Consider the following 16343-nt stretch of genomic DNA (forward strand, 5'->3'; position numbering starts at 1 on the left):
AGTGTGACCCCACACTTATCAGGGATATCTATCAATCTCTGGAAGACTAAAAAAAGCTGTGGCTTCTGTTATGACCAAATTGTTAGCGTCCAACCTACAGCTTAAATTTATTTGTATTTTTACAAAGACTTAGGAAAGATAGCTATATTCATGCTCCTTTAATCTAGAGCTAGATGATGAATGGCAGCTGGTTGCAAATGTAAAAAAAAGTACTTGGAAGCAGAAGTAACTTTCATGCTTTAGGAACTTTGGTATTGGATGGTTTTAGGAAATTCTTTACGCATATTTCACAAGAAACTTATAAAATACTAACACTCTTTCTTATGCAATAGCTACTGATTGCATGTTGTACATGCTAGTTCACAACTCTTAATGAAGACTAGAATACAATAACAACTCTTTGTACTTTGTATGTCTAGTGCCCTTCATCCAAGGAATGATAATTCTTTAGAATGGTTAGGAATACATTTTAGAAACACGGAAAATGAAACATTAAGAAGTTAACTGACTTGCCTAAGGTCATATGCTAATCAATAGCAGAGCTGGAAATAGACCTTGACTCTCTTGTGTGACTTGAGGAAAGATCTCAGCATTTGAGATAAGCAATCTATAACAATTGTTCTGATGCTACTATTGTGCTGCTTTAGACTTGTCACAAATGTGATGCTATTTTTTTACTTTTCCTGTGGAAAAGTGGGTAGAAGCAAGGAGAATGTAAATGGTTTATTGTTTATTTTACTTCAGTTTATTTATTTATTTTTATTTATGATGAAGGGCTGTCAGCACTTTTCCTCCTACATTCTACTACTTCTATTTTAATGTGATCTGAGTTCTTTCTGGCTTTAAATTATTATTAGTAGGTTCTTAAACTTAATGGGACAACTCAATATAGCTTTATTGACTTCAACACAGTCATGCTTCTTTACAATAGCTGAATAGCTAGCCAAACTTTTTCCAAGGGATGAGTTCAGGTTTCATTTGTAAATTTTTATATCACCCAAATTACTAGAGATTGATTTTGCATATCATGGTACTTTAAGCATAATTATGTTGGTCAAAGCACCAGACCCTCAGCAGCTGTAAAATGGTGTAACTCTACTATTAGCTTCAATGGCCAATTTACATCAGCTTTGGATCTAACTCAAATATTTTGATGACCTCTGGGGAAAAATTATAAATATTGGATATGTTTATCAGAATCTATGGAGGAAAAGGGATTTTTTTAGAGAAATTAGTATCTTGATGGACTTAGGATAACTTCTTTAATATTGTTACCTCAAGCAGCATTGGCCATATCTCTGAAGGAGATCTGTTTTGCCTTCTGAATATATTATTACTGTATTGTTTCTAAAATAAGTCTCTCTTTTTCCACTCTGAAATTCATTTCCCCTCCCTGCAGAAGTTTGGTATCTCAGCTCTAACCTCAAACTTGATGATCTCAGCTCCACACTAAAGCTATTTCTCATTTTAAAAAAAAGTTTGCCAGTTTGTTTTAAGATAAGAGTACGATAGAAGTTTATAGATAACAAATGTGGTTTGGTGCCTGTTCTTCAAAAATGGTGCACATCACTGAGTATCCCAGACAGCTCATTTATAACAGATGGGTTAGAGTGCATATGCCCACTTGTGTATATGTGTTCTGACATGGATTCATGGAATCTAAAAAACCCACTGTTTAAAGAAGAGATGAGTGAATAATCCACAATCAATAGTGTATTCAGTATATATTGCCTTTTCTTTCAGTTTGAAAATTATCCAGGGAAAGACTGATATCCTCCCAGTATTCAAATGTATTTACAAATTCCTTCACGATTAAGTCTTGGCCTATATCTGATTAAAATGATTACCTTTACAGTTAAATATAAAATTAACAATTCATAGTTTGTTTGTCCTGCTCTTTTGACTTGCCCTATGCCATTTCACTTTACTAGGAATGGCAAAATCTTTGAGGGCCCATCTACACAGCAGGGCAAAAGTCAAATTAAGCTATGCAACTTGAGCTACGTCAATTGCGTAGCTTAAGTCAAAATAGCTTAATTCAGCTTTTGGTGCTACCTACACAGTAGGAAGTTTGAAGGAAGAACACTCTTCCTTCGACTTCCCTTACTCCTTGTGAAAGGAGAGTTAGAGGAGTCAGAGAAAGAAGGGCTCCAGCTCGCCATTATTTTGAAACAATGGCTTGCAGTGTAGACACGCTCTTTGTTATTTCAGAATAACATTAGTTATTCTAATATAATGCTGCTGTGTAGGGATGTAAGTGACTAGTGGACTATTTACTTCTCCCCCTTGTTGCCTCTATCAGATGCAGCAAGGAGAGGAACATCATCTGCACAGGGGGCAGAGGAGGCAGGGACATGCCAGCTCTTAATATATTTAAAAGTCAGAAGTGCAGTGGGGGGGAGGGGGGGGGGATCCTGGTGCGAGCCAGGACAACTGATTCCCGCACTGGGTCCCCTGCTGTGCTCCAAGCTTTTTACATTTAAGGCTGGTGCACAGCAGAGGGACCTGATGCGGGCAGGGAATCAGCTGGCCTGGTTTGTGTCAGGTCCCCACTGTACTTCAGCCTTAATACATTTAAAAGGCTGGTGCACAGTGCGGGAGACCCGGCGTGACCCAGGAATCAGCTGTCCCAGCTTGCACTGGGTTCCCCCTGCTGTACTTCAGCCTTTTAAATGTATTAAGAGCCAGCAGACTCTTAATATATTTAAAAGGCAGAGTTACAGTGGGGTTAGTTAGTTCCTGGGGTGGGGAGATAATCCCACTACACCTCCCCCGCTTATCAATTAATCGACTAGTTAATGAAAAATCTATCAACTAGCTGATTAGTTGATTAAATGGAATTTAACATCCCTAGTGGACATACCCTGAGTGGAGACCCAACTTATACCAGAAAAAGAATGTTTTTAGTGCTCTACTTTAGTGCCTGCCCCCCAAACTAAATAAGCTATCTCAGCAAAATAATATTGCTGGCATATAAAATCACACCCCTCGCTCACTGGGAAACACTTGTTGCTCTATGCTTCTCTTTTTTTCTTTTTTTTTCTCCATTAAGACGTAAGCAAGCACAAAGCACAAATTTCAAATTGCATATTGATTATATAATGTGCAGTGTACAGTTCATGCTGTGTGTGGGTTGATAGGAGTAATGAAACGTGAGGCACACATTATTCACTGCAATACATAATCCAAAATAGCTTTTCACTATGAATCTAAGTTAAACATTTGCTTGTTGTCAACAAATTCCGACATCTGTAAACCTCAAGCATGCGACTGTTTGTAGAAAGTGCCCGTCAATGTACCACAAACACATTCAAATCAAAAGAAACTTTCCCAACTCAGACAATGACATGTTAAAATGCTTCTGCTATTCACACAGCTTTAGCTCAGATACTTGGACATCTGCTACTCTCATTCCTATTGAATTCTACTTTTGACTATGCATGTGAAATCAATGGGACTACTCAGAGCAGTCTAGTTAAGCACATGCAGAAGTGTTTGCAGGACTGGGCCCCTAGTTTTTTTTTTTAAAAAAAGAATCCCTTTGGAATTCAGTGGAACTGCTTGTGGACTAAGTCCCTGGTTCTGTAAATACTTTTAAGTTTAAGCATGTGAGTGGTCCCAAATGCACACAGGTGTTTGTAGGACACGGGCCTCAATTGGTACTCAGTGTGAAAATGGAACTTCGGTCTTAGCCTCAAATTTCCTAGCATTTCTTTGTGTATTTGAGGAACAGAACAAAACAGTAGGGGGTGGGGAGAGGATGGAATAGGAGACCTGGATCTTTTATGATGTCAAAAATGATAAGCTATGGTAAAAATGCAGTAAAATGTATAATTAGTCTTGCGCTGCTGAGCTTTGCTTAAATTCCACATTATTAAACTAAGGCTTGGTCTCTGTCTTGAAGTATACACAAATTATGTTCCCTGTGTAACCCAGAAACACTGAGAAATGACAAGTGAGAAAGGGAGTTCTCCCACCTTAGCTAAGAGCATTTAGCTTTTAGCTCATGCAGGAGAGGCGTGTGGCTTTAGCCTCTAAGGTCCCTAGTTCAATCCTACCTGCTGATGGGCTTGACCCCCATAAAACTGATTATTTTTCACGTATGATGGCAAAAGACCTAAGATTTAAAATTACACCAAAAAACTTCCGAATGGCTAATTAAACTTGTTTGTGTCTGCACAATATTACACAATTAAAAAGAAACTCGTGTTATTGCTGTTGGCATGTTACCCTTTTTGGTGAATCATGACTTGTAGCTGCTATAAGAGCCCATTCAAGTCAAAGCATCACTGAGAGTGAGCCCCCACAAATGGCCAGTAACAGTGCTGGTAAGTGAAGGACACACGCCACCATTTTAGCTTAGGAAATGCACAAGCCTTCAGTCTTTGACAAACTGTTCTTTATTTTTGTGGCCTACAAGACTACATTCACATAACAGCATAATTAAAACAAGAGTAGAATTCATGAATTGATGAAGAATTTACTATTTAAGCCAAAGAAAAGATAAATTATTTGCCTGAAATGTTTCACTGAGCCAGGATTCATACAAACAAGTGTTGGCAGCAATGCATTCTTTTGATACATTTTTCTAATGACTGAACTTAGACTATAGTATAAGCCCTTAATTACTCAGAAGCTTGGCTCTTTACCAAAACGCATTTACCCAGGAACATTTACCCAGGAACATTTAGCTCCTAATGTTGACTTTCCTCCTATGTTATTTCCAGAGGGTATTTAAATATGGCGCTAGAATGTGATATTGTGAGGTTCCATATTTATCGTCTCCTGCTGACATACACAGTAAGGGCCTGGTGCTGCATTCCTTACTCCAACAAAATTCCTGTTCAAGGTAGCGATGGGCCACAATTAAAGCCCAAATCAAGACCCAGATTTGCATCTGAGTTTGTAACTTGAATGCTGATGGGGACTAATAGCTTAGGGAGCTCTTTGTACAAAATATGCAATTATAGTTCACAGGTAACTGTATGAAACTGCCCACTTTCTGTAGGAAAAGTTATATGTTATGAGTGCATTTTCATTGTTTGTTCCTATGTGCACCCATTTTGGTGATGCAACTTGGTTGCCAATGTATGAAAATATGAGTTTGACTATGTGTGTGTGTCTATTGGTGGGGAAAGAAAGAGGGATAGAGGAGTTAGTTGTGCATTGTGCCATGTGGGATTTTGAGTTGGCTCTGGATAGCATGGTATCTCAGGCTCTGTATATCTTTCACGTCTCTACATGCTGGCCTGGTATATACTAAACCAGGAAAGTCAGCTTAAGGTATGCAAGTCCAGCTATGCAAAAAGAATAACTGGAATTGGCTTGTTTTAAGCCAAGCCGTGGCAGTATCTACACAGTGGCAAGCCAACAAGAACAAATGCTTCCATCAGCTTCCCTTACTCCGCACAGGAGTACCAGCTGCTGCCGGGGGCCGCTCTCAGCATTTGATTTATGGGTCTATACTAGACCCTCTATATTGAATGCTAGAAGATTGACCTCTGGCGTGTCAATCTTCTGGTAAGTATAGACGTGCTTACTGTATTGTTTGGCTCTTCCGAGAGTGTGTTTCAGGTCAGCCAAGAGATGCTTTGGAATGGCTGTATAAATGTATAATACCTATTCCTATCTGACCAGACCAAATATAGTCACTAGTTAGTACTGTGTGTTTTGTTTGTGTGTCTCTCTCTTTCGTTTCTATTTGTGTCTGTGTGTGTAAGACAGAGAGAAAGAAACTCAAGTTAAAGATACTAAATAATTGCCACAGAAGTGCTTTTGAAGATGTCACCACTTTCAAACCCTAGTTTTGCTTGGCAATGTATACTCTGCATTCTGTGGTGTTTTGTTTTTGGTCTGGTGCCTCACACTTTCACTGTCCTTTTCACATCTGAAGCAGAGCTTTTATCATGTGGCCAGTACCACTATATATGGCATCCTTTGAAGACTGATCAGTGAAATTCAGAGCTGGCCCTACCATGAGGTGAACTGAGGCAGCCGCCTCAGGTGCCAGACTGTGGGGGGGGGGGGGGCACCTCTAGGACCCAGAGTGTAGAAAATTGTGTCTGCTGCTGGTGCATATGTAGGTAGCAGAGCAGTACCATGAGAGGAGTAGAACAGGAAGAAGGCAGAATTAAGACCTTTCAAAGTTTTGGCCCAAATGAGGAGGCATGGGGGCGTCATTTGAGCTCCCCACCTCAGGTGCCAAAGTTTTGTGGACCGGCCCTGGTGAAACTGGCACAGAACTGCTGTGTTTTGCATGGGACATGCTGTTCTTGGAAAGCTTTGGCCTGTAATTGGCAGTTGTACCAACTATTGTGTCAGGTCCTAGCAAGAAAGTTCTAAATAGTCTGTTAAAACGTTTTGAGCCATTGTGATGCATTTCTTTTTGTGGTGTATTTGCAAAATGTTGGGTGGGGATTTAAACAGGTAAAATCCTGTTGTTGCTAATGAAATCAGTGTACTTAACTCCTGACAGGTCTAAGACCAAACCACACTCTGCGCACACTTTGCAGTGGCAAAGAAGCCCTCTATTAAAGTCTTTAAATTGCATTCATGGTTTTACATGCTCAGAATTCCACACCCCTGCTCCCACAGCCCACCACTTGCCCATACAAATACATGTTCATTTGTAAATCATATATAAATAGTTCTTTTAAAATTCTATGGTAGCAAGGAAGAAAAATTCAGAAACATGACCCAAGGGAATATTTCTTTGAAAAAATGGAGAGTGCTAAAAATGCCCAATGGCAGGTTGACATAGAAACCTCCTGTGTGTCTTTATAACTCCAGCTAGCCCTTTCTCTTGAGGTATTTCAAAGATTCCACGTACCGAAGATACATTGGCAACTTTTTTTTTCAGTTTTGTCCCCCAAAGAAAGTGAGCACATTATCTCCTAAAGGCTATTACTACTTCTTGTGTCAGAGTTTTCCCTGCCTCTGGTAAATTCATACCACACTTTCAAGAAAACATATTGTAAGCAACCATAAGCACAGAATATTGTAGCTGTTATTTTTGTTCAGATAATGCTTAGTCCAAGACCAGGAGCCACTTGTACTGGGCACTGTAATTACTGAGTGCCTGTGCGTGTGTGTCTGTTTGTGTCTATGCATGAACAGCCAGCTACTGCTCTGAAGAGCTCATAGTCAAATAGACAACACAAAGGGTTGGAGAAATTTTGTATTAATGTCATCCCCAATTTATAGATGAGGAATTATATTCAGGAGATTCAGGGCCAAAGATGCACATAAATGCCTAACTCCCAATGATTTCCAATGGGAGTTAGGTGCCTAAACTTCATAGGTGCTACTGGATCAAGAGCTAGACACCTATCTGCATCTTTAGGTGCCTAAATACCTTTGTATTTCTGCGCTTGTGTGATTGATCAGGATTATACAGGAAGGCTACAGCACAGCAGAGAAACAAACCCTTATCTCCTAAGCCTAGAGCCTACCCCCCTACTCAGAGATTTCTGGTGACTGGATTTGCACTAGTGTCCCTTTCTCATCTTGTCCCTCTCAGTGTTGTGCAAGGGGTGTAGTTAGCCCCTGTATCAGCACTTGATCGGTGCTAGAATGTTCCAGAATGGCTTTTGGTATTTCTGACATGACTCAATGAAGGGGGGAGCACAATGAAGTGGCCAGGATGCAAAAAAAGAGGGAGGGGGCACCAGTGTGAGGCAGCTTGGCAGCCAGGGATCATTTACCTGCATCCTTCCCCAAAGGGAAGCCCCTGCTGGTATTTTGGCACTTCAGCATGGCAGGGAAGGCCAAGGCATGGCCTGGAAGGGAGGAGGCAGCTGATGGGTCTACACTCACAGCCAGCCAAGGGCAAAGCCTGGGCACTTGTTCACTGTGTCCTGGCCCTGCCTTCCTATGGTCAGCGCTGCAGGCACTCTATTCTTTCCACCATGCGGAGTAGAGGGATGGGGAGAGCCTGGACCTCTGCACAGTCCAAAGGATGCTAGCAGGAGTACAGAGTCGCCATGTGTCTGATTTTGAACCGGACAGTCCAGTATTCGAGCTTTCTGTTCGGGAAACAAATTGAGAAAATATAAATGTCGGGTATTTTCTAAATAAGATGTAATGTAGATTGTGATGTAATGTCAAGTGTGTCTGGTATTTTTGTGAACCCTCTGGCAACCCTAGAGTCACTACAGAGTGGTGCTTTTCCTTAGGACTCAAGCACAGCTCTGCATAGTAGCCGTCATACTAAACCCCTGAGAAAATAAGAAGAGCCTGCTCCAGGAGCAGTGGAAGTACAAGGACCCAAGGAAACTGCTTTCCATGCCCTCCTTATGCCCCAACTTGTGTAGTACATCTAGAGACCAGGCAGAATTCAGTCCCTGTGCTCTCTGGGTGCAAAAACCCCCCTTCCTCTCTACTCACTGGGGAGGTAGGGTGCTCACTACCCAAGGGAGTGGCAAGGAGGAAATGGGCCCCCAATGCCCTCTGGATTAGCCTATCAAGCAGGATTGGACGACAGAAGGGAGCAAGCCCTCACCCTGGGGCAGGCAACTCTAACCATAAGTAAATTAATCAATAGAAGTTCAAATGCATTTGTGTGTAATGTCCCGCACTCCTCATTACAGTTACCTAGACGCTAACGTAAGTTCTCAAGATGTGTGGTTTGGACGGCAGGTCAACTTTGTTAGGAGAATGAAAAGGACAGTGTGTCCCTGGTGCACTTAAACATGAATTTGAATGTTCATTTATTTAGCTCATCTGGGAATACACCTCACTAAAGGGATACAGAAATATTCTTCTTTCTGTTGGTTTCTTTTTTCTTGTAGTTATTGTTATATCTGCACCTCTGGTGGGTGTGCAATAGCGGGCAAGAAACTAATAAATGATAAGATTTTAGGCCCCAAGTCAACAGCACATTCAAGCAGCACTGAATCAGAATACAGGAATGGGTTCGTGTTATAGTACGCTATCGTCCGCCCTAGTTCGCGGTTAAGTTTATAGTTCAAGCCTCGGCAAGGATTCAGGTCCTAGTTGTCAGATCCCAAAAAGGGCCGGGTTGCTGAGAGGGAAGGGAGACCTGGGCCTGCCCTTTCTCCAGATCTCAGCCCAGGACCCTAAGAACAGGTTCTGACGATACCTGTTCGGTCAGTGGGGGAGTCCGATACGAAACTTACTGGTCCGCGGGCAACTTCCTGCCCTGTCCTGGGCTGCTTCCTTCCCTCTCTGTGACCCCTGCTCCGATTCTGACTCCTGCTCCAGTCCCGGCTGTTGCCCCATCCTCAGCTCCGTCAATCCTCCTCCTGCTGGGGTCCATCCCTCCTTTAAACCTGGCGCCCTGTCTTCAGGATGCCAGCGCATGCACTCCTTGCCCCCGCCCAGAGTGTCGGAGCCGGAACGCACAGTGCATGCGCTTTCAGCAGTTCTTAGGCAAGCCCAGCTGAGACGCTCATGCTCATGACACCGGCGCATGCGCTCCTCACCCCCGCCTGGAGAGTCCAGGCAGGGACGTGCTGTGCATGCGTCTCCTGCGGCTGCTGAGCAAGCTCATCAGAGCCGCTTGCTTTTCGCGGCACGGGGGCTCAGCCTGGCTTTTGTGCGGGGAGTGGGACTCCTGCTTTCGGATCCCGTGTCCCCGTCACAGTTACAGTAAGATTCTGCATACAGCATTCCTGCATGAAATATGTTCTCTTGCCATGGTTTAGTAGATTATAATTGGAGCTGGCTGAAAAATTTTGAATGTTCAAAATTTATGAAAAGGGAGTCGTTTGCAAAAAAAATATCTGGATGACCACAAATAATAAGTCTGATGCTTCCAAAATATTAAAAATGTTTTGCAATAGAGTTAGCAAACATTAGAAACTTTGTTTAATACTGAAGCCTTGTTTCTGAGATGTAAGCAAACATTAAAGAAAACCTCACAACCCCACTTAAAAGGAAACAACGCAGAAGCTTGAAAGGCTCCAGGCTCCATAAAGATTATCTGATCTATAAAGAGATCTTGCATGTGTTGACATTTTTTCAGCATGACAGTCTGGAGTCACTTAAAGCAATCGGGGTGTGCTGTCTGCCATGAAAAAGGAGGAGCAGGAAGAAATTCAGTTTGGTGAAGAGACTACTCATTCTGGGCGGATATAATGCAGCTTGAGCTGTATGCTTGCTCTCAGCAGAAATACCAGTTTCCAAATGAGTGGCCCCATAGCATCTCATTCCCTAAGTATGGGTAACGGCTCAGCACCATGGTCCCCTTGTTGTGCCATTCCCTGTGCAGAAAAGCAGAGTGTGTATCTCAGAAAAGACTTGATCCAGTATCCATTGGAGTTGACAGTAATCCTGCCATTGACTTCAATTGGAATTTGTGCAGGCTCAAACATCCGATTTAAATCTCATCTCTGCTCTCTGTCAGCATCAAGCAAGACCTTAGAACAACAAGAAACCCAAAGTCTGAAAACAACCATGTTTTGAACCACCGGAGCGGATTAAAAAATGGAATTGCTTTCTCACAGGATATGTTGACATGTCCAAATTTGTTTTTCCCGAGAAAAGTGGGTTCATGGAGAAAACTTCAATATTAATCAACTCACTCATTTTCATGTGTAAAATGCCTTATAATTGTGATAAAATGAGCTACTGCCCTCTATAGTGCTAACAGTTATGAAGTTATCTGTTAAGAGCAGGAATCTCCAAGGACTTATCTACACTAGGACCTTAGTCTGAAATAACCTCCCCTGCACGGTCACATTTGTAAGTGATGTGTCCACACTACCAAGCCCATTATTCCAGAATAAGGAGCCACAGAATTCGGACTCTGTAGTCCTGTTTTCATGAGGAATAATGCTATTCCTGAACTTCTAAGCCTGAAATAACGTTAGGGTGGACACTCCGGTGCCTCTAATTCAACTAATTGACCTCCAGAAAGCCTCCTGCAGCTCCCCAGAGAGCTTTCTGGAGCTCTAAGTCTGAGGTAGCGGCATCCACATTAACGGAGCCTGCCTCAGACTATATTCAATTCTTCCCCATAGGGAGGACACAAAACTTAGAATTTGTAAAATCAGGTGCCCAGATGCCAAACTTAGTAAATTTCATATGGCATACCGGAGCAGTCGACAAAGGCTTCCCTTGTTGACCGCGCCGCATCTAGACTGCCGTGCTGTGCCGGATCAGCTGATCGTTAGCACAGCGCAGTGGCCGTTTTTATTTTAATGCAGCGGGGATTATTTAAGTTCCCGCTTCTTTGACTGTGCTGAATAAACTATCTTACATGTCTCCGTCGACGAAGCCATGTAGTCTAGACGTAGCCTTAGTGTAGACATGGCCTAACTGGTCTGCTTGCACTTCGCTAATCATGCTGTTGCTTGTTAGTTACAATGAAATCTTCTGCATTGTAATTTTGTATGGCATTTTACATATGAAAACAAGTACATTCAATGTCAGTTTATGGTGTTTTACATATAAATGACTATTTGAAAAGGGAATAACCTGCAGGCTTTGTCTACACTTAACAGTTTAAAACGTAGCCGCAGCAGCACTTTAAACTGAAAGTGTGGCCACAGCACGAGTGCCGGGAGGGAGCTCTCCTAACCCTCTGTGTAAACCACTTCTGCGAGGGGAGTAGCCAACAGCGATCCTGCTTCGCACTGGTGCTTTACAGTGCTGTATCTTGCTGCTCTGGGGGAGGGGGTGTTTTTTCAAACCCCTGAGCCAGAAAGCGACAGCACTGTAAAGTGTAAGTGTAAACTTAGCCGAGTCCCTAAAGCCCAGGGCCCAATCCTGTAAGGTGTTCAGTGACCCAGTATCCAGAGATTTCAGTGAAGATAGGGATGGTCAGTGCCTGAGGCACTTAGGACATTGCAAAATCAAGCCCTTCAGATGTAGGGTTGCCAGGGGTCTGGTTTTGAACCAGACAGTCCAGTATTTGAGCTTTCTGTTCGGGAAAATATAAATGTCCAGTATTTTCTAAACAAGATGTAATGTAGATTGTAATGTAATGTCAAATCAGTCCGGTATTTTTGTTGAAACCATCTGACAACCCTACATGTGAGGACTCACACTTCTTGTTATTTCTTCTAGGTATTCATGTAGAAACATATTTGGAAAGGGGAATGAGTATGTTTTGCCCTGCATGTTAGATAATTTCTCAGCCATCAGTGGTGCCAATGTCATAAATGATGAAGACAACCTAAGGACCACATTTTCTAAGATGTTTCAAAAAGCTCAGCATGGTGGATATTGCGCTCTTGAAAATCAGGTTGTAAATGTCCTTGTGGCAGCTACTGAGCATGTCTGACAATCTGGTCCTTATTCATTGCTTACATGGGAAGTGAGTGCCTTTGAAAACATATTCATAATGGAAGGACTGCCTGATTGTGTTGTTTGGAAAATCTGGCCCTGCATACATGAGATACAGCTCTGCGTGACCTAAAAAGCTAGAGTTATTGTTGATGTTTGATGGTGGTATGAGATTCTTTTTTTAATACGGGTTTTGATTTTCCGATAAAAAATATTTCTGGAAATTGCAGTATATTGAGGAGCAGAAGCTTTCTTTGTATGTTGTCATCAGACACGGAGGCTTCAAAGGCCAAAATCTCAGCCATTTGTTACCATTCACAAGTGCTAAAGCCATATGAAGAGAAAAGGGGGATTGTTTTAGATGCTGTATGCAACTTTACTTGCTGTCTGTGTTATACTCTGTAGCTCAGAACAGTGTTCCTCTGCCAACTGCAAATGCTTACCACATTAGAAGAGAGGGGCAAAAGATTTGTATAAATGCATGATTGTTCTGACTATGTGGGCTGGAGAAGTATGGCTGGAATTGGGGTTGTGACTCTGAGAGCAACAGGATGCAAATCACAAGTGTTACTTTTACATTCCTCTGGAGGTTAAGCAAGTTGGGGCTGAAGAAACTGTGTTGTCTTTTTAGGATATAGATGACTGCAACCAAAAAGCTGCACAGCCAGGCTCTGCGAGTGTCAATCCTGACGAGGCAGTAGTAAAACAAGAGAACACCAACATTTTTGGCTCAGAAGACTACAATAATTCTGTCATGAGTTTCTTTAGAACATTGGTAAGTGTTTGCTTACAGTTTTTCTTCATAGAATACACCTAAAAACAAAGACTTATGAAATTCCAATCTATATGCATCTATGAATATCTAATATTCTCATCATCTCAGGTACCAAAAATTAATGTTATAAAACTGAATTGATGCCTAAATGCTTAGATTGATAGGTAGAGAGAGACTGTGGCACCTTAAAGACTAATTAGGGCTTAAGCTTTCATGGGTAAAAAACATTTCATCGGATGCATCTGATGAAGTTTTTTACCCACGAAAATTTGTGCCCAAATAAGACTGTTAGTGCCACTGCACTCGTTTTTGCAGATAGACTAGCACAGCTACCACTGTGAGATTTAATTATATTGATTCGGAAAGCTTTGTCTATTTATAGACTATTTTAGAACCCAAGTTCTGTTAAAAATATTTTCCGTGAGTTAAAACATGCTTTGAAAATGTCTAAATATACCAACAAAACAATGATTAGTTACTGGCAGCACAAATGTAAGTCAAGGAAGAGACAGGAAAACCATTAAGTACTTGGAAAAACAATAGTTGTTAATGAGAGTGGAAGATGAGTAATGAAAATACTAAATTAGCAATGCAAAAGAAAAGCAAATGTCATAGGTTATAATCCAGGAGGATTAGAATTCATGAGTGGGTTCATCTTGTATTGATAATAGAAGCTGCATGTTTGTCTAATGTATTTTGATCTTGAATTTTTTGTCTTACTAACTAGATGCTGTCTCAAAATTATATTCAGGAAATGAACGCATCTCATATTAATATGGAATAAGTCTTCCCCCATTTAGAAAGCAAAATATTGTTTGATATTTGTAGGTTGAATGTGTATTCTTTCCCTTATTGCCATAGATAAGCCTGCTAGTTTCTAACTAACTGATGAAATTCCAGATCTTTCCTTTTGAAAGAAGCTAAATTTAGACATATATTTCATCCACAATTACCCTATTTTGTTTTCTCAAATATTTAAGGTTTCACCAAGCAAATCAGAAGCCAAAAGTGACTCTGAGGACAAGGTAGGCAGTTTGCTTGATGTTTTTCTCTCTGTCGTTGCCATTACATTGTGCTCAGATTGGCTTCAATGCTATCCTTTCTTCTCCTGTGCCTTCCCTTCAACTGTACATGAGATTACTGCTTGTTGTAGTGAAACAGTAACCTTTCAGAAACAAAATACAAAAGAAGAAAGATGATCATAGACCAGTCTATTTTTCCCATTCAGTTTCAAATATTGTACTGAATATACTACTCAATTCACTTTCCATGGCAGAGGTTTGAATCTGAAATAGTAATATTATTATATTGGACGCTATTTAGATTCTCAAACTAGATGAGTTTGCGGTTTCTGGATGAAAATCTGGCCCCACTGAATTTAATTGCAAATTTTTCATTTACTATTGGAGCGTCACAATTTCTTTATGATTTTGCTTATATAGCTGTGCAAAACTTCCAGGTTTCACTTTCTATTATTTAAATGTGAAGATAGATATTTTTCTTGAGTCTTTGCATACAGGAGATATTTTCACCTGTTTGTATAGAGGGCCACAGAAGTCCCTTAACACAACAGAACTGTAGCTATTCTGTGCAGGGTGTGGCTAGCCGTGGAAAAGGTACATAGGAAGATGTCAACACATTCTGCTCTTGCTGGACCTGAGGTCTAAACCCAATGTATATTTGGTAATAAAAATAACTGTTAATGTAGGTAGTTCTTTTACACCAGTTTCCTAATATTCTTTATGCCCCTTTCATTCTAATAACTAGCCACATTTTGACAGGTTGGACATATAATAGGGTCATGCACACAATTTACTAACTTATCCACACAACTCTGTCAACTGCCCCTAACTATCAAGGATAAAGTTTTTAAAGGAACCAATACGAGTAAGGCAACCAAATCCAATTCAATATCAATGAGATTTGTCTATCTAGCTATCTCAAGAGCCTTTGAAAATCCCAGTCTATATACAGTTGCATATCTGGCTTTGTGAAAACCAGCCTGATATTTCTATAACACTTGACTATAGTTGTAGGCACAATGTAGTCAGGAAACAAATACACTGTTTGGGATTGGTTTGCTAACACACCTGTAAAAGTAAACATGTCCGGGTGCCTCCAGCAGGATATGCCAATCAGTCTTTGTACACAATATACAGAGCTCGCTGGGGAGTGCTTTCTATAAAGAACACATTTTTACTTCCAATCATTGTTTTCTAGAATTAACACCATGAGTAAGCATTTGGATTGTCAAGAAAAATAAATCCCCACTCCTGGTGAGATTTATTTCCATTCAATAAAAATAAAATAAAAAGAAGGTATCATGTTGTGCATTTGTTTTGTATTATACTAAATTTTACTCCTGCTCCCCTAAACCCTATTTTAAAATCAGTTTGGTAGGGGAAGAGTGAGGAACAAATGATGAATTTCTGATAGGGGTGACAAATATGAGAGGGGTAACTGTGTTAGTCTGAATCTGCAAAAGCGACGAGGAGTTCTGTGGCACCTTTATATAGACTAACAGATTTACTGGCGCATAAGCTTATGTGGCAAAGACCCACTTCGTCAGATGCATGGCGAAGTGATGGGGGTGAGTTTGTAATCAATGTTTTTGCTTAGGACAGGATTTTTTCCACTTTCACCATAATAAAAATCCTGTCAGAAAATGAGAGTACTAAAATTTGCCCCTAATTCCAGTTAGGGCTTGGTCTTCCGCTTAGTGAAATCAATGGGAATTTTACAGCTAGCTTCAGAGAACAGGAGCAGGCTGTTCTTCATGAATACAACAGGGAACGGTTTTTAGAGTGCAACCACTTTGTCTGCAGAATAAGTTCTTTCTATATATGTGTCTTCATTGCAGAGACAGCCCATATGCTTATTTGCCTGCTGCCCTTAACTCTCTGCTCCTGACTGTCCTCACCCAATTTAGGTGGTGCTCTCAATTCAAGCTAGCTGGCACAGTTGGTGCAGTGGGTCAGCCTGCTGATGGGTGGAGAGGTAAAGAAGGCAAAGGAGACTAATTGGTGGAGGGGTAAAGGAGGAGAGTAGAAGTGACAATGGCCAGAGCTCTGGGACCTTTAAATTGTTGCCAGAATGATGTGCCAAATGCTCCGGGCAGCACTAAGAAGGCACACCACACTCTAGGTGGGGGCTGGCTTGGTGTGCTCTATGTGGTGTGCCCTGGCCCCTGGCTGCCCGAGCCCTGCCCCTTTTGCCCAAGGCCCACTTCTTCTGGGAGCCTGAAGCCAGCCCCCGCCTCCCCCCACACACACACACCTTGCACAGGGGCCCATAGGGGCTATCAGCACCCCTGCTAGGG

At 41.4% G+C, this 16343-nt stretch overlaps 1 protein-coding gene across 10 annotated transcripts in view; it reads left to right on the forward strand.

The window, feature by feature from the left end:
- BCAS1 (brain enriched myelin associated protein 1) overlaps window positions 1-16343 on the forward strand; it is a 100548-nt gene that overhangs the window by 30313 nt on the left and 53892 nt on the right. For all 10 annotated transcript variants that reach the window (XM_075901170.2, XM_025187927.3, XM_075901176.2 and 7 more), the window contains exons 5-6: window positions 12881-13024; window positions 14005-14049. In XM_075901170.2, coding sequence (XP_075757285.2) covers window positions 12881-13024; window positions 14005-14049 — 189 coding nt within the window. The remainder of the gene's footprint in view (window positions 1-12880; window positions 13025-14004; window positions 14050-16343) is intronic.

Source organism: Pelodiscus sinensis, chromosome 17 (assembly GCF_052426305.1).
Source record: "Pelodiscus sinensis isolate ZL-2025 chromosome 17, ASM5242630v1, whole genome shotgun sequence".
Lineage (NCBI taxonomy): Eukaryota > Metazoa > Chordata > Testudines > Trionychidae > Pelodiscus > Pelodiscus sinensis.